General features: G+C 41.6%; 2 protein-coding genes across 2 annotated transcripts in view; both read right to left on the bottom strand.

The window, feature by feature from the left end:
• The window catches only part of ap1m3 (adaptor related protein complex 1 subunit mu 3), a 40324-nt gene extending 27959 nt beyond the window's left edge, over positions 1-12365 (bottom strand). The window contains exons 1-4 of the mRNA XM_069680417.1: positions 12189-12365; positions 1951-2107; positions 1290-1357; positions 170-300 (exon numbers count right to left, since the gene is read on the bottom strand). Coding sequence (XP_069536518.1) covers positions 170-300; positions 1290-1357; positions 1951-2107; positions 12189-12230 — 398 coding nt within the window. The 5' untranslated portion in view covers positions 12231-12365. The remainder of the gene's footprint in view (positions 1-169; positions 301-1289; positions 1358-1950; positions 2108-12188) is intronic.
• Positions 12366-13907: 1542 nt separating this feature from the next.
• cunh1orf210 (chromosome unknown C1orf210 homolog) lies at positions 13908-23594 on the bottom strand. Its single transcript, XM_069680343.1, has 4 exons — positions 23463-23594; positions 15820-16382; positions 15387-15581; positions 13908-14994 (listed from the first exon to the last, which is right to left on the bottom strand). The coding sequence occupies exons 2-4, from the start codon at positions 15875-15877 to the stop codon at positions 14786-14788; spliced, it is 462 nt and encodes a 153-aa protein (XP_069536444.1). The 5' UTR covers positions 15878-16382; positions 23463-23594; the 3' UTR covers positions 13908-14785.
• Between the last annotated feature and the right edge of the window lie 285 nt (positions 23595-23879).

The following is a 23879-nucleotide window of genomic DNA, read 5'->3' as shown; positions in this document are numbered from 1 at the left end:
CTTCCACTCGAGCTAATGTGATTAAATCAGACTGAAGTGCGGCAATTACAGCAACTTTCACTGATTCCTGCTGCACTGAACGTGTCAGAACACACCGCTGAAGCACAGCTCATTTAACTATGTCTGCAGGAACAGAGAGCCTCACTGGTGGTGTGATCAGTTGTCTTACTCTTGTAGGATCTTGCTGTCGGTTGTCTGAGGGAATCCAAAGTCCATCACTTCATCCATCAGCTCGTACACTGTCACAAAGTTGTCCCGAATGCTCTCCTCCTCCAGCTCCTTAAAGTATTCCTTAAATACCTGCAGACACAAACACAAAAACGCTCTGTATTAGGGATCTTATTTTCACGTTTGTTACTCACATTGTGTAATGGTAAGTATGGGCACCTGAAAGGATAAATACTGAGCACGGGGAATGGTCTGTTAGAATTGCACCTCCATGTGTACTGTTTCTGTCACTCTTCCTTATCAACATAAATATGCTCCTTCAACCATCTGAGCCTCCTGAGTCTTCTTCCTTTTTTGTCAAGCTTCGTTAAATTCCTCTACAGTAAGGAAGCTGCAAATTGTATTGGAGAAGCCAAGCATGGCATCGATGGATATAATCAGTGACAGAAGAGGATTAGCTGCACCTCAAGTTTGAACTAACATGCTTCTGTAACAGCCTCGTGCTGTACGCTGGTTTAAAGGCACATCATGCCAGGATCGGTCATTTGGGAGGATTTTTGCCATCCTACAGTTTCAGTGTTCAATTCGAGCCCTCGCCAAACAGTAAAAGCCACTCAAACATTTACTCTTGTTCGGCCTCTTGCCCGGTCACTAGACTAAGTGTTTAATGACATGAATACGGGTCTGTTTTTTTTTTGTTTTAAAGACTATTTTTGGGGGCGTTTTCACCGTTATAGAAAGGAGAGCTGGAGAGAGACAGGAAATATGGGGAGAAGAGAGTGGGGGTCGGGAGTCGAGCCTGCGGCTGCTGTATCAGGAGCTGTCGCCTCTGTGTATGGAGCGTCTGCTCTACCCACTGAGCTAAACCAGCTCTGTTTTTGTCCTTTGACAAATGACCATGATGTCCTGATTAAGAGAGTAATGCACTCTGTGGAGGAGAGCTCAATCCTCTTGAATCATCTCTTAAAATCAGGATACTTTGATGCGCATATTTAACGATACCATACGCCCGTCAACCAACATGATACAGATTATTCACCAACAACAATCAAGCAAAAACACAGGAAGCAAGTAGAACTAACAGCTTTGCACTGAGGTCTTACAGTAGGTAACAGACTCACCTGTACAATCTTATAAAGAAAGGAGTACACCAGAGCAGCGTTGGCGTTCTTCTTGGTCATGGCCACCACTGAAGGAAGGAGCGTTAAGAAGTAACTGTACATCTACACGTGACAGGCACAGAATCAGAGTTGAAAAACATGCAAATTTTTATGAAGCAGAGACGCATAAATGAGCTGGCGAACATCTTTTAGATACTGCGGGTGGTTCTGAGATGAATGCCATGACATAAAAAGTTAGCAGGGTGCATCACACTTGCAAGCAATTGAGAACATGGCCACGGGGAGGTAAAGCCGCTCAGTTGTCTAATGCAGTGCACTGGGAATAGCACTTTCTCACAACTGCAATATCATGCTGAATTAATAATGTGTGAGGAAGTTTGACTGCCCAATCTGGCATGAAGAGAGGAGGATATACAGCGCAGAGCACATCACAGTGAATCTGTGCTCAATGTTACAGCTCCATGTGAAACATAATGTGATAAAGCAGGAGCTGGGAGGCGGCCTGCTGCAGGGACATGAAGCGGAAGGCTTCAACAGAGCTGGAGGCCACACAGATCTACTGTAAATCTACTCCACCACGGCGAACTCACATGGAGCTTTAAATCAATTTACTCCCGAATTCTCAACAGACATTATTCAGACATGATCTCACAAAGGATACAGTAAAGGTTGCTGTGTTTGATCCACAGGAAGTGTGAAGCGCCATGCGTGACCAGAGGCGTCATCTCAGCCTCCTCTTCTCTCTTCATCAGGATGGGCATGAAGTGGTCAATCTCGTTCATGTCCATGTTCCCCATGTAGTTACGGCAGATTAGCACCTGGATAGAAAAGGTAAAGAACAAATTATTCGAGAGAAAAGGACATCTTTATAGAAGAATCCCCTGGCGTCAAATATTTATAGCTCTTGGCTGAGACACCAAATGGGAGCACTCAAGCTTAAAGATGGTTCAGGGAGCCACCGGCTGACTTTAGACCCGAACCTCACGGAAGGCAGTGACACCGTTTTCAGGTTCATCTCACAGGGAAATGTGCAAACTGTGTTTCCAACCTCGATGCGTGATGATGAATGATGAATGACCACCTTCTCCAGATGAAACAGGAGCTTATGCAGATGCTCGCGAGGCTCGGGGGATTCTCAGGTTCGACATTATGGCAAACAAACGTGTGCAAACTTCATGAGGGCACATGATGATTCAGACATGTGGTGTGTGTGTGTGTGTGTGTGTGTGTGTGTGTGTGTGTGTGTGTGTGTGTGTGTGTGTGCCCTCTCGGTCTATGGCACATAGAGGTCATCTTTACTTCCCCTGTTCAATTCTGTCCAAGGATATTTGTTGCATGCCTTCCCCCTTGCCGTCCACAATGGATAAAACAAGAAATATATTGTAATGAAACTGTCCTCTTGTGCCAACATGAGGTTGATCTTTATGAGTTTTAGTGAAATGTGAAGAAATACTGGACGGACTGCCTTGAAAATACTAGAGCTGTCATGTCTCGTCATTTTCCTTCAGTTAAGTTACCCTACTTGTCTCGTTCTTTCATGTTGTCTCGTCATTTCCTGTTTTATTTTGAAAGTAACCCTGTCTCCCTCTTGCTTCAGATCACTTTACTTCCTGCCCCTGTGTTCCCCTCGTCTGGTGATTGTCTGGCCCCTCCCTAATCGTTTTCACCTGTGATTCCCCTTCTCATGTTCATATAGTGGCGTCTCCCTTTGTCCTGTGCCGGTTCGTACTTGTCTCTATGTCAGTCGTCCCAGCCTTTTCCCAATTCCATGTTCCATGTTCCTGTTCAAGCGAAGGCTGTGAGAGTTCTAGTCAAGATTATATATTTTTGTTTGCTTGTGATTTTGGTCAGCTTAGAGATTCTCTTTGTTTGTTTTTCCTCAAGTTAGAGAAGAATTTCATGTTAAAGTTCTTAGCATAGAGCCTCGTTGGTTGAGTGCGTTTTTTGTTTCTTTATTTAGTCCGGTTTTCCTCTTCGAGTGATTTTCAGTTTATACGATTAATGTATATTGTTCTCTAGATTCGGGTTTTCCTCTGTTAAGAGTGATTTTCGGTTTAGTAGTAGTCAGGTTTGAAGCCAGGGAAAGATCAGGTAATTATTATATAATCACTGTCTTTGGTATCCCTGATTTCATGTAAATAAATATTTTATATTTACACTGATAATTTGTCTGGTGTCGTGCATTTGGGTTCCACTCCTGTCAGTGCAGATCGTTACAAGAGCGTAAATATTGGTTGGCGAAGATTACGAGGCCAATACAGGCCTTTCACAGACATGTCGGTGTGCATGTTTTTTACGATATGTTTTGTTGTAAAAACTTTTTTACAGGACAATGCTTGGTGTGATTTAGATCATCACATAGTTTGTCCTGCAGACCGCGATCCAACTCCAAAGTTTCTAACACTCTGTGCACTGTCAGCAGCACTCACAACATCACAGATGAGCAGACAGTGGTTGGCGCTAGGTCATATATTCTAAAATAAAGTTATTTGTATGTGAAAGCAGCCTACCAAACACCTTTTGCACAGTCATATCAGGGCAGAGCCATGGCACAATCCACATAAAAGAGGTCTGTTTTCATTCCAGCTGCACAATTACCTGAACTGGCCTTCATATTTTTCTCCAACTAAATCTGCATCAACGTTAAAAATCACATATCAGTTAGGCTCTAGAAATTTTATACATGCATTCATGTCCCCCTCAGAATAAATCATCACCTGATTATCTCACTATTATCTTATTTTTGTCAATTTTAGCATGCTAACATTTAGCTTCAATGCTTTTGGCATGGCTGTGTGACTGTTGACTCTTCTTCTTGTTCACATACAACCTATTTTTCCTTCTGTCAGTCTTGCCCTCTCTCCTTTGTTCATGACTTTCTAAACAGACTTTTCCAGAATCTCTCAACAACCCTCTAAAAAGAGCAATAACCTGTGTTTACCATGTTCACGACTGCAGCCTCTCCCATTACTAAAAATAAAGCCTCATATGACTGCATGCAGTCCTCTCGAGACTAGTGTCACAAGAGGACTTGAGTCCTGCCTCTTCCTTAGTGTTTGTCTCCACATATGACTGTGGAGTAGTTGAATGGAGACGGCCTCTTTCTTTGAATGTTACAGACTGACACGCTGGCATTTACTCAACACGGGGTTGAATCATGTTCTGCAAACATCCCTTTAGGGAAACACTGACATTAATACACACAAGAACAGCACAGGTTCACACAACAAAGAGATGCCCCAGAAACTCAAGTTACACAGCAGGGGAGGGAATCTCAGGGTAACTCACGATATGATACGATGCACGACCGATGATACTGATAATATCACGATACAGCAATTCTGCGATGTTGCACGAGTCAGGATGACCATATATTGGCATATCTATGTTCTGTTCCACCCCTATTACACGGCCAACAGCACGTGTTTCATTGAGTCTATAGACTGTTTAAAGACGGGTGGATGTCACCCAGTGGTTTACTGAAGCCTCACGTTTGGCCATCAACATCTTGACTACATTTCGTGTGTATGCATTTCCACCTCTTTTTCCTGTGTGACAGCCACGGTACGGTCGCCATGATAGCGACTTGTCAATCACACGGTCGTCAAGCTCTAAAGCATATTTTGCTTTATTGTCCATTTCACTTTACATAATGAACATCAAGAGACTTCAAACCAGCAATTTACACAACAAAAATGTACTGAAGCAATAAATGAATTGAGCCACAATCAGACTGTGAAACCAGGAGAGTCGCCCCCTGCTGGCCATTTGAAATAAAGCAGGTCCAGGATACTTCTGCATTGGCTGCACTTTTAAACCTTTTAAAGTCCATTTTTTTGTCTGTGGATAAATCCTGGATTTAAAGGCAATGAAACAATAACATTTACCACAACTGACAGAAACACTGTTTATAACGCAGAATTGCACATTTAAAATATCTTTGAATTAGTGAATATGTGTCAGGAAATTGTGACTAAGACAAATAAAACGTTTCTCCAGCGATGACTGTTAAAAAAATGTAAGCCTAAATTTTTTTTCACAGAATTGACAAGATTCACTTCACCCTGAGGAACCACCACACCCTCTAATTTCAATAGAAATTAGACACACACACACACACACACACACACACACACACACGCACACGCACACGCACGCACACAAACCTCAACAACAAGATGAGTCAGCAGTCTTGCTGGAGTCCGGACACAGATTGAAATAAAGAAAGAGATCAAAGCTTCAACGCTTGAGGGATCTAGATAACACACACACACACACAGGCACAAAGCCCCCCCCTATTCTAATAGAGGAGTGTGTTGTGCAGGGGTCACGCGGGGGCAGATACAACAAAGGTAGGAGGAAATAAGAAATAAAAACCAAAGGAAATGCCAGGAAAGTAAAGTAATCTGTGGGAGAATGAACAGGCCACTGCTCAGCTTCAGTGAGAGGAGACTGAAAGCACGGAGCGAAGAGTTCAAAGGTCACCGGAGAGAGAGAATGGAGTAAACAAATCCATGTATCAAAGAGAAATTCAATACTGATACTGAAGGCCCCTGGAAAAGTATCAAGGGATGCACTTCTAAGTCCTGGAAGCAAACTTTGATGGAAAAACATAAAAGGGAAAATATTCCTCACTTTATTCTAACCGCACGTTTAGCTGTTACGTTTTTATGACTGGTTATTTCATCACAGAGATCTGTGTGCTGGAAACAAAGAGGGCGAGACCTGCAGGTTTACTTTAACAATGTACTCTTTACTTTATAATCGTACACATACGATCGATACCGATTCATTTAAAGTGGGCTAAAGCAAGATCAATATGTGGGCTGATCATAGACATCCGTATTAGTGTATAAACTTTTGATACGCAGCTACCCAGCTAACCTTTAAGGTTCATGTGGCCTCGAATCCTCGGTTATGTCGATTTGCCCTGCACAACATCAGGAAGATCAGACCCTACCTGTCAGAGCATGCAACACAACTGCTGCTACAGGCTCTCGTGATATCACGCCTTGATTACTGCAGCTCCCTCCTGGCAGGCCTTCCTGCATGCACATTCAAACCCCTGCAGATGATCCAGAACGCAACAGCGCGACTGGTCTTCAATCAACCCAAAACGGCACACGTCACTCCACTGCTCAGATCCCTCCACTGGCTCCCAGTCGCCACTCGCATCAAATTCAAAACCCTGTCGCTCGCTTACAAAACAACAACAAACACGGCTCCTGCCTACCTGAACGCCCTCATCCAGGTCTACACTCCGTCCCGCCCACTACGCTCTGCCAATGAAAGGCGCCTGGTGCTCCCATCACAACAGGGCCCTAAGTCTCTAACTAGACTCTTCTCCTCAGTCGTCCCCCGGTGGTGGAACGAGCTACCAAACTCCATTCGGTCCGCAGAGTCCCTTTCACCTTTAAGAAGAAGCTACAGACCCAGCTCTTTATGAACACCTCTGACCTTAATGATATTGATGCTGTTGATGATGATGACATTGAGGATGTAGTTTATGCTGACTAGGATTTTCATGATGATGATGATGACTATACTGATCTTGTTGATGTTGCTGATGATGGTTATTATTTAAAAAAAACAAACAAAAAGCGTTCCCTCCTGTCTCGATCGTTGCTTGTGTTGTATTAACTCTCAGACGGACGTCGCTTTGGACAGAAGCGTCTGCTTAATGAAATTGTAACATTGTAACAAATTAAAATACCGATATTCGGCGCCAGCATAGGACGACGATATGTTGCTGTATCGATATTTTGGCCCACCCCCGTTATTGATCCCTGATCCACAACCACCACTGAACTCAGTGATAAGTGCCTTAAACACTACATATGTGTGCCGCTGATATAATGCCATGAATGTATCCATTAGAAAGATCAGGGCCGTGAGGTCTGCAGTGCACAAACACGTCTGCAAACACTTTTCAGTTTGCAGAAATGATCATCAAATGATTAATTATCATAAACACTGTACCAGCTCAAATCAGAATGATTGACAATCAGCTTATCAGTCACCTTTAGGAAATACACAGTCTGTCATTGTCATGTTGTGTTAGCTGGAATGTGTGTCAGTTAAACTAAAGAGGAATCAGACACTGTTGCATATTCAGCAGAGGAAGAGCGCATCACACAACAGCTCACACAAACTGTTAGCGTATTTAATGCCCCAAGCAGAAAGCAGCTACTTTATAACCCAGGTTCTTCTACTGTGAATGTGAACGTCATTCATGAATACTTTGTTACTACTGCTTTCCTCAGATGTCACGTTCTTAATTTGAAACAGGTTTACATAAAAACAGGTTGCTGTAAGATATTAAAGCTTTAAGAGGCGATCATTTTGTATGAAATGAAAAGAGGACATTTTTAGCAGAGAGAGCAAACGGAAAGAAGAGAGTAAAACTAAACATGAAATCTGACAACAAATTAAAATAAGGCAAATTATAGAGAGAAAATTTCAAAAAGTAGCCGTGTCTTACATCCACCTTAAAACTCAACACCAGAATCTCAATCCAGGGTTCGGGGGAAAGTCGTTATTGTGACTCACAAGGCAATCAGTGACTGTGCACAATGTGGGAAATCAATTGGAAACAGTCGCTGCGGCGCTGACCTCGAAAGGCAAAAAGCAACCAGAAAAGCTTCACTGGAGTGTTTCAGCAGAACAAAAAAGCTCTAAGAAGCCAGCGTCGTTTTTATCACAAATAAACTATTTGGAAAACAATCACAGCCCTCATTTTAAAGCATATCTACATCAACACCGTAAGAAGACAGAATACTGATGATATTCACAAGTGACAGCGTTCACTTGTAGATGAAAACATGGCGCATTGAAGAACGCTAAAGGATGCTACTGAGTTGCTCCATCAATTGCAACCATTTAACATTGTGCACGCTCACAGAGCCTCCTGTTCTCAGCAGCCAGAGGTTCATTGTTGCTCAACGTTCCCAATTCAACGAACTTAAAGTCAACATCACCCGGTGCTAGCAGCTCTGTGAGGCTTCACAGAGCTGCACTGAGAAAAACGCTAACGTCAAATGGGCACAGTGACAATGCTAACATGCTGATGTATAGTGGGTCTGTTTACCATCTTTGTTTAGCATGCTCACATTTACAGAATTTAATTTGCTGGTATTTGGTCATAAATAAAAGTGTTGGACAGATTAAGCTTCTGACCAGATAATAAAGAATGAGGGGAACACAAAGGTCAGCAGGATTTATCCTCTGGGGACCACAAATATTTGTATCAATTTTAAAAGCCTTGAAAGGGTTGTTCAGATATTTCAGTCCGGCTCATGGACCGTGGCTGTGTTAGAAATGCCATACTACACTCACAGCACGTACTGATTCGCCCAAAATGTAGCACACAGTATGCAAACAAAAGCAAAATGTGCAGTCTGCCAAAAATACCCGGATGTCGTACTGATTTGGAAAAAATCTCCAGTACGCATCGGACCAGTCTATCTCGCAGACTGTATCCCACAATGCAATGCGCTGAAACGTCACAACGGCAGTTGACGGCAGTTCACATAACATACATATGTAAAGTTTTGTTGTTACACTTCATGGTGAAAAACTACTTAATAGAATTCAGTTCAGTTACTGACTGTTAGAGGGTTTTACATTGACAAAGAAAAGCGATTATCGATGCAGGATCACAAAAGGAAGAATCTCGATAACTACGATTATCGATTATTTCTCCCACCTTTAACACTACATACTACCGCTGAATGCAGCATGCAGTAAGTAGTATCAGATACTACATACTACAGTAGTATATAATATGCAGTATGTAGTGTATAGTATCTGATTTTGAACAGAGCAAATATTCAAGACGTAACCTCTGGTACCAAAGGTGAAGACAACGAGGAAGTGCCTTAAACCTGCATTCTATGGCCAGCAGGATCAGATTGTATAGAGGTCTATGAGAAAAAGACTTCTCAGCTGATTCATTACATCAGTTAACATTTTACTCATGACTTTATGGTCTCCATCGCTCGTTTCAAGACTTCTTCAATACAGCATGACGCCCATTTTGTAAATATTGTAACATGGGCCTCGTAAAATTGAGGATAAAGCAGGCTATGCTTTCGGGCGGGGCTACCTGGGGTTGAGAAGTCGCTGCCAAGGCAACCTGTCAACAAGATTAGATTCTTCCAGATACGGTCACTTTAGTTACAAAATATCAAGATGGCGGCGGCCAAAATGCCAGACATGCGGCTCCAAATGAGAGGTTCGTGAACCAGTGTGTGACATCTAAGTAGCTATACGTCCTCTTCTTTTACACAGTCTAAGGTCTGGACCGAAGCGATGGCTGCTTGTGTGGCTCAAAATCAAGAAGAAGATTGAATGTATGAACATTTGTAATAATGTGATGTCCCTAACAACCAAACAATAACCTTACCCTTCAGTTCTTCTAGCTGATGAATCATGACTCATGATGACCCAAAGCTTCTGCCTGAATGTGCCCCGTTATTAAAATGTCTACTGTGAAGCAGTGGGCACAAATGATGCCATGCTGATTTCAATACTGTGACATTTCAGTGCACATAGCAGGTCCCAGCAGCCAGCAGTGTACGGTCGAGTGCCCGGGAGCTGTAACTTGGAGGGGGGGGGGACCTGAGGGGGGAGGGATAAAGGGCAGAAGAAGAAACCAGCTTCTGTAGTGGGTGTAGTGACTCCAACTGCGCCTAGAAATATGTGTGACCCTTCTATATGTACTTTACTGTTTATTATTGACCGTCTCTGAAGGTGCCTTTTAAGTATTTCCACCCTGTTCTGCATACTGGTTTAACTCTTTTTCACTGGTGTTATCGAGGCCTTCGCCTGGTCCGGACAGACAGGAGGGCAGGAGGGGAGGGGGGTGGAGAAGGTGAGGAGCATACTGACTTGCCCCGGGGCAGAGACGGAGAGATAAGGGAAGAGAGAAAGAGAAAACCTTTAATCTGCACAATCAGACATCCAGGCTATGAGGAACTGATCCTTCTCCCTGATGGGTATTGTCAAGCATATAAAGCTTCTTCAGCGATTCCTTCTTCTGCCCTCAAATAAATTAACCCTGTGAGGTTTAGATGTGAAACCAGATGTGAAGTGAGAAATAGTTAAAATTCAGTTTCCTCTTTTATTCGTGCCAAACAGCCTGACCGAAGCATTCAAATGCTTTGAGACTGTTTTTTACAGTATTTTTATGATTATGATGATCATTAGGGGAGCAACTGATGATTATTTTCATAATAGATGAAGCAGCCAATTTATTTTTCAGTTCCTTATTTGAGCTATAAAAGGCAGAAAAGGAGCCCCTTACTTGTTTTGCTTGACCAATGATGCAGAACCCAAAGACAGTCAACTTACTGCGATATTAAAGCTGAAACCGTCCCTCGACGTTTCATCCACAACTATTTAGAAAGTCAATGAATCATTTTTAAGCAAAAATAGTCACTTGTTCTACGCTCTCAAATGTAAATATTTGCTGGATTTCTGCGGCTGCTTATGAACCACCTTCTGTTTTTGCACTGTTGCACACGGACAAACAACAGAAGCAACTTTAGCACATCACCCTGTGCCCAAGGGAGTTTTAGCTTTTAGCATTTTCTTACATTTCATAGACCAAGTGTTTATCCCCAAAAATAATTGGCAGATTAATTGATCTTTTTTTTTTTTAAATAGTTCTAGTAATTTGACATTTTTTAGCTATGCAATCAATTTTCTATTATTCTAATGTGTTTTTGAATCACGCTGGTCAAGTTTGTTTCGTTTTAACAATTGTACATATTTTAATTCAATTATTTTTCTGAGCCTCTCCTTCCTCCTGAAACGAACAAGCTGTTTTGCCATTCAAAGGTCAGACCTTAGCCACGATAGGCTGACAGCATTTGGAGTGACCGCGTAACCCCTCCCACGTCGAGGAGCGGCTCCAAAGTTGTAGAACACATGGCTGCTCCAGGATCAGTTTTTCGGCCTTAAATGTGCGCGCCAGAATCACCAGGAGGTATCGGACTGGTAAGTTGAAATCTTGACAACAACTTGACTACAAGCTAGTGCAAGACGGCAGCCCGAGGTGAACGACGGTGAACAACGATTGGTCGATTTCAGCCAAAGCAAGGTTCTACGTAGAAACCTGCAGCTGTTCTGAACGGCCCGTTTCAGAGGCGACCTTTTTAAAAGGTCACTCTGGTAAAACACGGAATTATGCAGTTTTCACTTTTTCACTGTGAACAATAAACACCAGAAAATGTGAAACCCATGCAACACATGAGAATTTCAGTAAAGATATGGCCTCTTTAAATAAGCCGAGTAATTATGGCCTATACAAGTAGCAAAATCTTAAATTTAAGAAGCTGGTGACCCCCGAGAACTCAAATTGATCAATCATATAGTTTCAACAAATAGTTTGAAATGAATTTGGTAGTTAATATCAAATCGATAAATCGTTGCAGATCTACATTTGCTTTTTTCAAGCATGCAAACATCATGTCCAGGCGCAGTTTACGTTATGACATTGGCCAAACTTATGTAGTTTTTATGGCATCACCTTTAGGGGCAACAAAAAGTAAAGTTTGAACATTTTAAATAGGACACATCTCAAACAATACAGGCTGCATCGCTGCACAAGAACAAGCCCTCTGTGTATATACTGAACGTTGGTGAAACGAGTTTGGCAAGTTGAGCCTCGCTTCCTGACTCCTCTCTGTCTTAAATGAGGATTAAAGGGAGCGTACAGAAACAGTAAAGTAGTCTGTATTCTACTAAATATCTCACAATCTCTACAGAGCACAAATAAAATTGAACTATCCTTCAATTTTGTGACGTTTGTGGACTTTATATGAGCTAACGCACTCTTGTCTTGTAGCAGGTGCTTCATTGATATCCCCAGATGTCAACAAGTCGCTACAAACTTACCTTTCCCTTCAGGTCGAGGATAAATATCGCCGACGCCGACATCTTGGTGCAAAGAAATCCTTGAGAACAGGAACTAGCCGAGTTAAAATCTGGGTCTTCTGGCAGATATGGGTCACTCAAAGGGAATAATATTCGCTCCCATCATCCTCTTTCCTCCTCTCCCTCCGCTCTCTTCAGTCGTCGCGTTTCAATGTAACTCGCTGCTTTTCCGGAGCATTAAGCTAGCTGCAATTACAGAAAGTCAACTTCCGGTTTTGCTGTGCGGGAATTTTTTGTATTTAATTTAATTTCACTAAAATACCAATAATGTAAAATCTGTACATTTAGGAAAGGACTTTTGGCTATAATGTCAGCTTATATATTATTGTGGTAGTTAATCCATTGCAATAAGGCTTATAGGTGCAGTATGGTGGGCACGATCATAAACATTTTAAATATATCACTTATTTCCAACTCACCAAGAAGCAACTTATCATATATAATCCTTACTGTAAACCCCACTATATATATATATATTTTTAAAGATTTTTGGCATTGCGTTTTTGATTTTGGTTGTCTGTTTAGTAATAATTTTTATAATCACCCCTTGATTATAGTAGTCTGTATAGTATAGTAGTCTACAGTAACTCTTCCTTATTTAGAAGCCTACTGCAATTGCTGCACAACAATTTCCAAGTTCAATCTTGTCTTATCTGACAGATATAGCCTGTTATCTAACAGATATCTTATCTAACAGATAGCCTATAAAATATTAAATCCTTAAAATACAGTACCGTGGGCCGATAAAGCATTTAAAATGAGCTCCACATCAACCAACTACAACACTGACTTCTGCTTATAGTGGAGATTAATGTGTCAAAAGTACATTGATACATCAAGCATATTTTATTTAATATTCTCAATCTACTATTAATAGTAATATTTAGAATGCAGGACTTGTTAAATCTGTAATTAATTCAAAATATGTTTCTATTTTATAAATTAGAAGAAAACTATGTATTTACTAATTACATTTTTACTCTAAAAGTTACATAAATTTACAATTTTAAACTGAACACACAGTAGTCATGTATGTTTGATGCATTGCCATTGATTAAACAACTATCTCATCCTTGACAGACAGCTAAAAGAACACATATCAAGTTGTCTGTAATAAAAACCAGATATCCTATTATGTATTATCTTTTAACAGAACCTTCTAAAAGTGGCATATTTGGACAACTACTACTTTGTTGATTACATTTTTCATACACTTTTAGGCAACTTGAATGCAAAACCTTTGCTTGTAATTCAATAGGCTAATTTCATATTGTTGTATTAGCACTTTTATTGTGTTAAGATACGTCCTCCACCACTTCTTAATACAATTATAGTATTTATTTTTAGTTTTTTTTTATGCACACCCACTACAGCTAACAATTTCATATTCTGCACTTTTATTTTGAAGGCTGAATTACAACTTTTCCGGTTTTGCTCTGGCTCTTCCATGTGAACTTAACGCGCAGTGTTTCCGGGTAAGGAGCCTCGCCTGACAGCTTCACACAGACCTGTCAGACCGCGCTCATCAGCTGGACGCTCTCAGAAGATTTAAAACGCCTCAGGCCTTTTTTACGAGACACAGTGTCAGGGTTAATTACTGCTGTTGATACCAGGGTTGTAAAGTTTAAAGAGAAAGGTGAGTGTGACGATTCCAGTTCGTGACCAATGTCCTAATCCAGACAAGTTACATCCCCTGATTAGATTTAAAAATAGTCTTGACCTCAGCAGACAGTCCAGGTGACACTTCTTCTTTATTATTAAGGTCACACTGTTTAATTTCACAGGATGTACAGTAGTAGTGCTGAATTCATGTACAGCCCCAGTCTTTCTAAAAATAGCAGGTGAAAGTAACTTATTACAAGTAGGCTAATGCTTTTAGTAAATGAGCTAACCTACATTTTCTGTGTAGCTGTAGTCAAACCTTGTCTGTGAGAATAACCTGTAGAGGCAGAAAACTGAGGCTGTTACAACACATTTAAAAATAATTTGAATTAGCTTTGGTTTCGTGGAGCTAGAGCATGAAAGTGTCCTTATGTTACTCAGTTGCCAGTCTGAGTAAACCCTATAGAGGATAAAGTAATTCATGTTATACATCCATGCATAATGTGCATAATCCTTTACTCATGTGTCCATGACAAACATGGCCGTTGTGCATCAAAATCATGCATAGATATATTGCATAACTTATGCTGTCAAATCAACCAATTAATCAACTGTAAACAAATGATTAATGTTTATATTTACAAAAGAACCTTTGACCTCTTTGTCAGTCAAAAATACAATTTAAAAATGCAATTTAAGGACAAAATGTAGCTTGATTATCACTTATAACTAAAGAGTATATTGTTACCTCTACTGTCGGTAAACATTAGGCCTACTCTTAATGCATGACATAAATGAAATAGATTGGTATGGATCCTTAGACTGCACATTATAAAGTACTGCCATGGTAAGTCGTCTATCAAAAAGAGAAAGAGAAAAAAATGGGCAAGAAAGGAGTGGAACTGGTGGTTCAGGGTTGTTTTGACACAGCCGAGGAAGGTGGAGAGACAGTCCTGTTAAGCGATTGAAAATTCAATTTCATCCATCTCTTCCTCTGTGTCCTCCGTGTCCTCCAGGTTCTCCGCTGCTCTCTCAGCCCTCGCCCTCTCGCTGGCTGGGATGTAGTTGTCCTCGATGAAGCCGTCGTCGTCTTCCTCGCTCACAGGAGGCATGCAGTGAGGGTTGATTCCACGTCCGCTCTCCAAGGCAAACTCCACCTCCTGACCTGGATGGAAACACAGGAGTTGTGGCGCTTTAGGACCAACAATTTAAAGGTAAGTCCTAAAGGTTAATGCGCTGGAAACATTTTCCCAAAGAGTTCAATTGGAAAGTGTTTTCTGAGGTATTAAATTAACTGATCATTAAGTAGGATCCTGTTTTGATCTAATTTCATACAACCAGACTTCTTTTTGCACACAGTGTAGTCGCCCCCTGCTGGTCATTAAAATAAAGCAGCAGGGAGCTAACCAGCCCTGCATGGACGGAGCTAAAGTGCCAGTTGTTGAGGAGATATTTCACGCTTGCTTTACCAACAACACTGACGGCTCTTGAAGCCAATGTTTGAGTAACAAAGAGTGCAGGAGATAACTTTAGTAGTTTAATGGCTAAAAAACAAACCTGATGTGTCACAGTGGCTCACAGTGTCTGTCTCCCTTAGCCGTGTGTGCCTGTAGCTGGCCAGGTAACGCCGGACCACCTGGCATTTAGCCAACAGGGCCATGATGATGGAGACAGAGATGGCTACTGCCAGGACAGCCACCAGGAACTCCCAGTTGTGGGACGTATATTTGCCTTTAGGGTCCGTCAGAGTGTCTGCAAGACAGGAAAAGGAGTCACACCCCAGTAAACATGTTCTGAGTGTGAAGCGGCCTCGTGGTTTGCTTATGGGCTGGTATTTAATTTGTGTCATTGAATCCTCCTTCACTTGTTTTAAACTGGATGTATTTGCTTAAAATCGTCAACAATCTGATTTAGATGAAGACTGAGCAAACTTTTCTTTTGATACAATAATTTTTTCTGTATGAAATTGCAGATTAAACTAAATTCTTACCATTTTGAGCAGTTGTTGGTGATGCTGTAGATGGTGTAGCATTCACTGATAGGTCCATCTGGCTTTGCTGTTATTTGTGCAGTCTCTAAAAGAAGAATGACGCCTCCTGTGAGGCGGAATGTGCCTCTGGTTGGATGGCAGCTATCTCTTGCTTTGGGGCAAAATAAACTCCAGCATGAAACCCTGGATCATGGGTGTGTGCCGCACAAATATCAGTCACTGAAACAGATTTTCAGACAGACTTTTGTGCTTGTAGCTGTAGCTGGGAAAGTGGTTTTAATTCCTTCACTGATCGATGTTTGTTCAGGTGCAAAGACTATTGTTGTGTCATCTCCAGCAGGTGAAACAGAAATGGGATCAGGGGGAAATGTTGCAGGGCAGGCATCTCCCCAGATGAGGGAGGTAGTCGTCTGGAAGATTTCTGGTGACCAGGAGCGAGTCAAACCCTCAGAGCTCCACTAGAGGGCAAGGTTGAGTGACAGGGGACTCATGGGTTCAGTAACAAGTGAAAGGTGGTGGCAGCGTTGTCATCCTCTGTAGGAGCTAGAATGTGAGCCAGCGTCCTTTGAGAAAGTGTAGAAAGAGGAAAAAGAGAATTAAACAGTATGAATGATTTCATTTTACACACTTTCCCACAAAGGCAAAGAGAAAAATAGTTCTGTAGAATATCAGTACACTACAATGCCCCTGTGGCCTGTGTCCCACGTGCATCACGGCTTTGAGTTCTTTTGACTCTTTGTGTCAGTAAATGCATATTTCATAACCGAGTCACACAAAAAGAACGCCAACAATCAAATGACCTAAATATTTCACTTAGTATGTATGAGAGTGAGAGTGTCATCATAAAAGAGGAGACGCTGCCTGGATCCTCTTAAATCCTGAAGTCGTAATTGAGAGCAAGCTGTCAGGAGCTCAGGAGGATATCATCCACAACAGGAAAAGTCGCTCGCAAACAGGAAGTCACACATACTGCAGGACCTTCCTACGCAGGTCTAGCTGGCACACAGAAACCCTGGCCAGGTCATTGAGTTTGAGTGTGAAAGAAACTGACTTTATTTTTTAGAGCTTGACAAAATACAGGAGCCACAGTTATTCTGAAAGGACAATAAAGATTTGTGTTGTTGTGTTTTGTTGATTTTGTTAGTCAGATTAATGATTTGGTTGTTTGATTATCCTGTAATAAATCCCATGTGTGTAAGTGTTTAAGGTGCTTCACACGGTTATTTCTGGGTCAGATTGTGGATAGTTGTTAGCCCCATAGGGCCGCCTTAGGGTGGGGCGTAACCAAAGACTGTATAAAAAGATGGACGACATGACAGCTCCCTAAAAGTGAAGCCAAAACATTTCTATCGCCCCCTGCTGACTGGCTGCAGTATAGGTCATAAAGCCCGCCTCCTCCATGTTAACAGATGGGACATGAGTCAAAATCAAAATACAAGTCAAATAAATCTTTCTTAAACATGGTTTCTGTCATTATAGTTAGTTCTTATCATGCTGATTTATGTCCAATTGTTCATTTTTCTGACAAGTTTATTTTTAATAAGTTATTTGATGCTGTAAAAAGGATGATTGACAGCTCTACTGACAAATTCGGCTCCTGCAGCCGATCAGTTCCGGATTAGCAGAGTGGAGGAGGAACAGTGAGAGGAAACGTAACTAAAACAATCACTACAGTCATTGAAGTTTCCAAACCTGTGAACGTTAACCTCAGACCAACACAAGAAGCTGTTCTGCTGTTAAACACGCCGGCGAGTGAGATCCTTGCTGTTTTTTCAGTAAGTTAAGTGTGTGTTTGGGTTAGCGGAAGTGGCTACTGCGGCGCCACCCGCCGATCTCTACTGCGCAACTCTGGCTCCAAATGATGTCACCATCGCAAGATGGCAGCACCTATCACGGGGGCTATTTTTGGCATCTATATATACAGTCATTGGGCGTAACAGGTTGAGTGTTAGAGGAGAAGATAACTCTAAACTGGGGCCAGCAGTCGGTTAGCTTAGCTCAACAGAAAAATAGCTCACCTCTCTGACGATTCTTCCATCCATTATCTATACTGCTTATCCTGTTCAGGGCCACCTGTCCCAGCTGCCTTGGGCAACAGGCAGAATACACCCTGGACTGATTGTTACTCAGTCACAGGGCTGACACCTTTCATGCTCGCATCCACCCAATTTTAGAGCCACCAATGAACCTAACGAGCATGTCTTTGGAATGTGGGAGGAAGCCGGAGTACCTGGAGGGAACCCACGCATTCAACAGGAGAACATACAAACTCCACACTGACTTTGCTTCCTAATTAACGTATTTGTTCTCTGTCTGTTTGATTAATACAAAAATAAAAGTAACCAGTTGCCTCCCAAAGTCATGCCAGGTCCATCCAACATCATTTCATGTTTTTGCACTTTAATTTTCCTCTCCATTTGAATCTTACAACATTTTTCTGTTAATTAATAAGCTTCGGAGAAAGTGTGGTAGGTTTATTACCTTTGGACAGAACCATGCTATCCTTCCACTCTTTTTGCTAAGCTAAGCTAATTGCCTAACTAGCTTTAGCTCTATGATAGTACAGACAGGAGAGTGGTGTTCATGTTCTCATGTAACTCTCAGCGAGAAGGTGAGTAAGCCTGTTTTTCATCATGTCAGACTGTCCCTCTTTTAATTATATAGTATAATAAAACCTCTCATGAATTTGAGTCCTCTTCACCTTGCCTTGCACTGATCTGTGTGAGTTAACATTAACAACATAAATGTTGTTCTGAATGCAAATATGCAGCTATCATCCACAGTAACTGGTGTTCAGAAGAGAGAACACTGTTGTGTACAGCTACTCGAACATTTGGCAGATATTTGCGTGCAGGTTTGCTCCCTGTTTTCACGGTCCAGCTGCCAGGATGCTTCAGACATGTTTACTGTGCACTAACTGGAGTTTTGAAGTGAAATAGCGACATCATTCTGTTCTAAAACTGCTTCTGGAGATTTGAAAAGTCAAATCTTCTGCAACTTCATGCAACGGCTTCAGACGCTCTGCAACTAACCAGTTCACACCGCTGCAACTTTCTCTGCAACATTCTAAAACTGTTTTATTGCGTCGCTGATCTGAACTGGGCTTTAAAGACCCCCTCCAGTGAAAATCAAGTGTAACCTTGTAAACATCTCCATGTGGTGTTCTTCATGTGCTACAAGACATATCAGGGACATCATCAGCAGTCATCTCCATGGCTGGGCCTGTCTGCTTTTAAACTGCAGTGTACCAAGGACAGGCTGAACAACACGTTTTCAGATTGGCAGGTTTGAGACGTCACAAACCTAAGGAGCCAATCCAGTTAAAGGACGGGGTGACGCTATGCATATCATTATGTGTTACCTATGGCAACCACTTCAGTGATGCATGAGCCAGCTGTAACCATCATTGTAATTTTTGCAAACTCACTACTGCATACTAACGTTAACGTTACTACTAATTACTACATTTCAAGCTAGATAAGTGCCACTAAAGATTTCAGAGACGTGGATTGTGTTTGCGATGGAGGCGGGGTCTGTGCAGATTCTGGAATTTTTATTGAGGGAGAAGGAGGAGATGCCTTGGGAGGATATTTACAAGGTACGTATTTTGCAGAAAAAACATAACAGACAAAATGTATTATTTCAAGCAGAGCGTTTTATGTCTGTAAACATGACCGGAGGTTTTCTTTAACACTAATGTTGACAACGTTGACTCTGTTAGACTGTCAGACCTTTCATTTGAATCTGAATTGAAAGGGAATATTTTTCTGTTATCAAATTTATCTTGAATTAATTGGATGAATTTGGGAAACAAATCAAACATGCTAACGGTAAGCTGCAGTTATATTTGAACCTTGTAAAAATCATCGTGAATCTCATTTAATTTTCTTTCTCCAGAATGTGTTTGTTGCCATCTGTTGCCGTCTACATAAAGCTTGTGTATCTCTCTCTTTCTTTGCTCTGAGGTGATTTTTCACAGCGAGAAGGATCCAGCTGCTTAGCGCAGCCATTAGGCCTCTTCCTTTTCGTCTTCTGCAGCTATTCTCTTCAGCAGTGTTGGCTGTAAACACACCGACAGGGCTGCCTTTATCTCTTCCTGTTCTGTCCTCACACAGGCGAACAACAACACACACACACACACACACCAAGCAGCACAGGGCCGGCAGCTATAAGAGAGAAGCGCTGGGAGCCAGACATCTATGTGTGTCAGATGTTTGTGAGCTCCGCTGTGCACCGCTACTGTACATTTGTTTAACTTTGTATGCTAACGTGCCTGCGTGAGAGGCTTCATTTGCATCTTTCTCTGGAATAGCCTGTGTTTGAATATCATCTCACAGCCGGAGTCTGTTTTTCTCAGTCATTCATTGTCTCAGTGCCCCAAATTGTAACTTGAGTGTCAGTTTATAAACACTAATGATGGCCAGAGGCTGCAAAATGTTCTTTCTGTCATCAAACTGAATTAAACATCAAAATTATGTTCTGCTTTTGGAGCGAATCACTTCCCTTTGAACAGACAAATTCACTGTAAGCGGTTTTATGGTTTTGTTGTGTGGTGGAGAAAAGGTGCATTTACTCTGATAATGTACCTAAGTTCAGGCTTGAGGCATTTCTTACTTATCTGTCATTACATTTGAGAGGTTAATGTCACTCTATTAATTCAGTAGATCCTCACAACAATAGAGCCGTATAGGTCATCTGTGCAAGAAGCTTATTATGACCCATATTTATGTCTGCTGCTTGGTGCCGACTGTGTGGCTGTATTTGATGGCAGCACAGGTGGAAGTTAGGAGACTGTGGAAACAGAATTTATGGCTCTAATTCTGTATTTGTTAACATTTTAAATAATTACTTCACAATTCGTTCCACCTTTCTACTTTTAGTTTCAATTGTCTCAACAAATGGTCTTGTAACTTCAGACCGTGTTCTTTTTCTTTCCTGCTGTCACATCAGTGTCAATCAAGGTTTTGATGTTTCCAGAGGAACCCCTGTGATTAACTTCCTTCTATACATTTGTTTAGCCATCAGGCTGTGAGTTCTTCACCCCTAAGACCACCGTATGAGCCTCGAGAAGCTAGCTCGAACCTTCTTGTTAGTTGGTTTCCCCCAGACACCGTCCTCTGAGAATGACTCCGTAGCTTCTTTCATCTTGGTTGTGTGTTGCCCTTTGTTGCTTTATCTCAATTAGCATAGCCCTTTTGGTTAGCCCTTTGTTTTATGTTCCTCAAGATATATATTTTGAGTCAGAGAGATTTTCTACAATTGCTGTGATGATCTCTCTCCACTGCACAGTGAATAAAACTCATCTGAATCGGACCTGAAGATTATTACCTGAAGATTATTAACTTCTTCTACAAGACAAACTATGAAAAGCACTACTTAGCAAACTCCCTAGAAAACAATATTGTGACCCGATGTGGGCTGGTTTTCAGTGCACACTTCGACAAGCTCCTTCACTGACACAGCAGAATTTGTGGTACCCAAACACATCTTTGAAGTTCGCAAAAGTAGAGAAAACGGTTGCAGTTTAGGCGCCAAAACCACCGGGTTAGGTTTGAGAAAAACATCGTGGCAACTGACTTAATTTTATAGAGAAGAAGAATTTATCAACAGTTCGGTAAAATCAGGAAAAAAATCTGTTTTGAGAGCGTGCATAAGGCACACAACACTCTGGTTGACGCAGGATGTAAGGCACTGCCCGGGTGAAGTGTATGTACGCACAGGGAGGTGGTCAGGGTTGATTGATGGGTTCGAAAAAACAAGACTTTCATCCATGAGACGGGTGTTCGGTTCCCATTTGTAAACCAACTCTCAGCCTTGTGTTGTTTACTCGACATACTTCACCTGCGTGGGGCGCTAGCTCAGTGGTGAAATCATGCTCATCTCTCTGTCAATAAAGGCATATCTTTACCTGTGTCAAATGTGTAATGTAACTTATACCTAACTTAGCTTATGTCATGTATGTAATGGAACTTACATGAATAGCGTACTTATTTTACCACCTGCCAGTGACACTCTCCAACAGTCATACAATGTTGGTATCGTGTCTTTTAGGTGTCATTGGCAATCTGGTTGTTCTGTCTTAAGGTTTGATGACATTGTTATTATTCCATTATTGACTTATTTAGCACTTGTTTCTTTTACGTCATCAGTTGTGGCTCGCATGTTTTACATGACTATCAGACATTTATCTATGAAACCCAGATGGTTTGAGGGCCTAAGGGTCTAATATTTCATCCAAAAAATTCAGACACCACCCCAAAAAAATGTATTATAAATATGTGTAGCAGAACTTTCTTGTTTCTGCATTCCTGCTCTATTAATCATCTCCAAACCTCACCGTTTACTTGTAACTCATTGGAAGAGGCCCGGCCCGTGTGTTAAGAAATAACTCAACTAAACTACCCATGTGTATATGATACAGTTTAAACAAGCTTTAACTCCAAAAAGTCTATCCTTTAAAGTTAATACTTAGTACAGTTAAATAGACTTTTGAAAGCCGCAGTTTGACTTGGATTTAAATTTCCAAAAAGCCGTGGAATGACATCAAAGAGCACTCTGCCTCCTACACTCACAAATTCACCGGCTTCTTATAACAAATCTTGCCTGATTAAGCAAACATCTCTCTCGCAGGCTGAAATAATCGCAGATATTCACTGAAAATCAAAGCACCGTCCTTCAGCTGACCTAAGCCCCGATAATCCACGGAGCAACATGCACCAAGCCTCCCTCTTTCCCTCTCATCCCGCTGCCAAGACGTGTATTTGTGTCTCGCCTTGAACATGTGCGGAGGAGTCGGGCCGTTCATTGTTCGTCGAGGATGAAGGCGTGATGTCTTCTGGTGCAGTGAGTTAAAAAAACAGCTGGCAGAGACGTTGTTTACGTCGAGCATCACGATCATAGAGCCTGTGTAAAACATTTAGGTGATTACGACACCTTTTAATGCTATTTCCCATTATGTAAGGCCATAATAGCTCCCGCCAAGTGCCCTAATATGTCATGTTTGGTTTTTGCCTTTCAGCCCTGGAGTAATGGAAGTGTCAACAAAGAAACCAAAGCCAACCGCTTCCACTTCACAGCCCGCTTTACGCCCACAAACTGCGATGTTTGATATTTAAACATTAGCTTTAGCACCTGGCTCCTTTATTAAATAAATACAGCCGATCTGAATGTGCTGAATGCTCCTTAAAGGGTGCGAGGATGGTGACCGAATGTAAGCCAGCCAAAGTGCAGTGTTAATGGTGCGTGAGTGTTTGGGGTCAAAACAGCAAGTGGCCCACATGCGACAGGTGCAGGAGTTGGTTCGTCTACCCGGTCGTTCAAAGAAAAAGCACTTATATTTTTTAAGAAGAGCCATCATCAGTTGGTAAACAAGAACATTACAGCAATTTAGCACAACTTATTTGATCATTTCTTTTGTTACAGCTCTTGAAATTACGTCATTGTTTTGAAACCAGGTTTTTCTTTTTGTCCAAAACCCAAATAAACCAATGAGTTTATCTGATGATTTAAAGAGCACATTTTAAAGCACATTCTGACATTATCAGCGTGTAAGATAAACCATACCCCAACATTCATGTTATCTTTAGCTCTGTAAGTTATAAGCTCCCACTTTTAACAGACCGGCCGATAATTCCCACTCTTACCTGGTCACCAGTGTCCTCTGTGTGCAGCGAGTTCACCTGCCGTCTGTCCGCTCTCACATTCACATCACAACATTATCTTTTTGCTTTGTCTGTAAAATGGAGAAATGTTGTGCAAAGGTTGAAAGAGGTGTGCTCTGCAGCTGCTTCCCAGAAGGACGAGTTAATGTGTAACTTTGTTACCAAGGTGTGCTCCCTCCCGCCTCCTATGGCTCCTGTCTGTCCAATAACACAGCAGACCTGGTCAGAATCAGAGCTGTCAATCAGCAGAGCCAAACCAGGAAGAGGTCAATCATGACTTTCTGTAATCACAAGTGAATTAAGCAACCAGTTTGACCTGCTTCTTTGCAAACAGACGTTCAGTTAGTGTAGATGTGGGTCCAGTGAGTATTCAAATAATCTTGTTTGATATCTGTGTTC

This window comes from Semicossyphus pulcher, unplaced genomic scaffold (assembly GCF_022749685.1).
Source record: "Semicossyphus pulcher isolate SPU_LCO1_2020_fin unplaced genomic scaffold, fSemPul1.0.p SCAF_4, whole genome shotgun sequence".
Lineage (NCBI taxonomy): Eukaryota > Metazoa > Chordata > Actinopteri > Labriformes > Labridae > Semicossyphus > Semicossyphus pulcher.
Note: the sequence above shows the minus strand (reverse complement) of the source record. Positions and strands in the feature narration are given on the sequence as shown.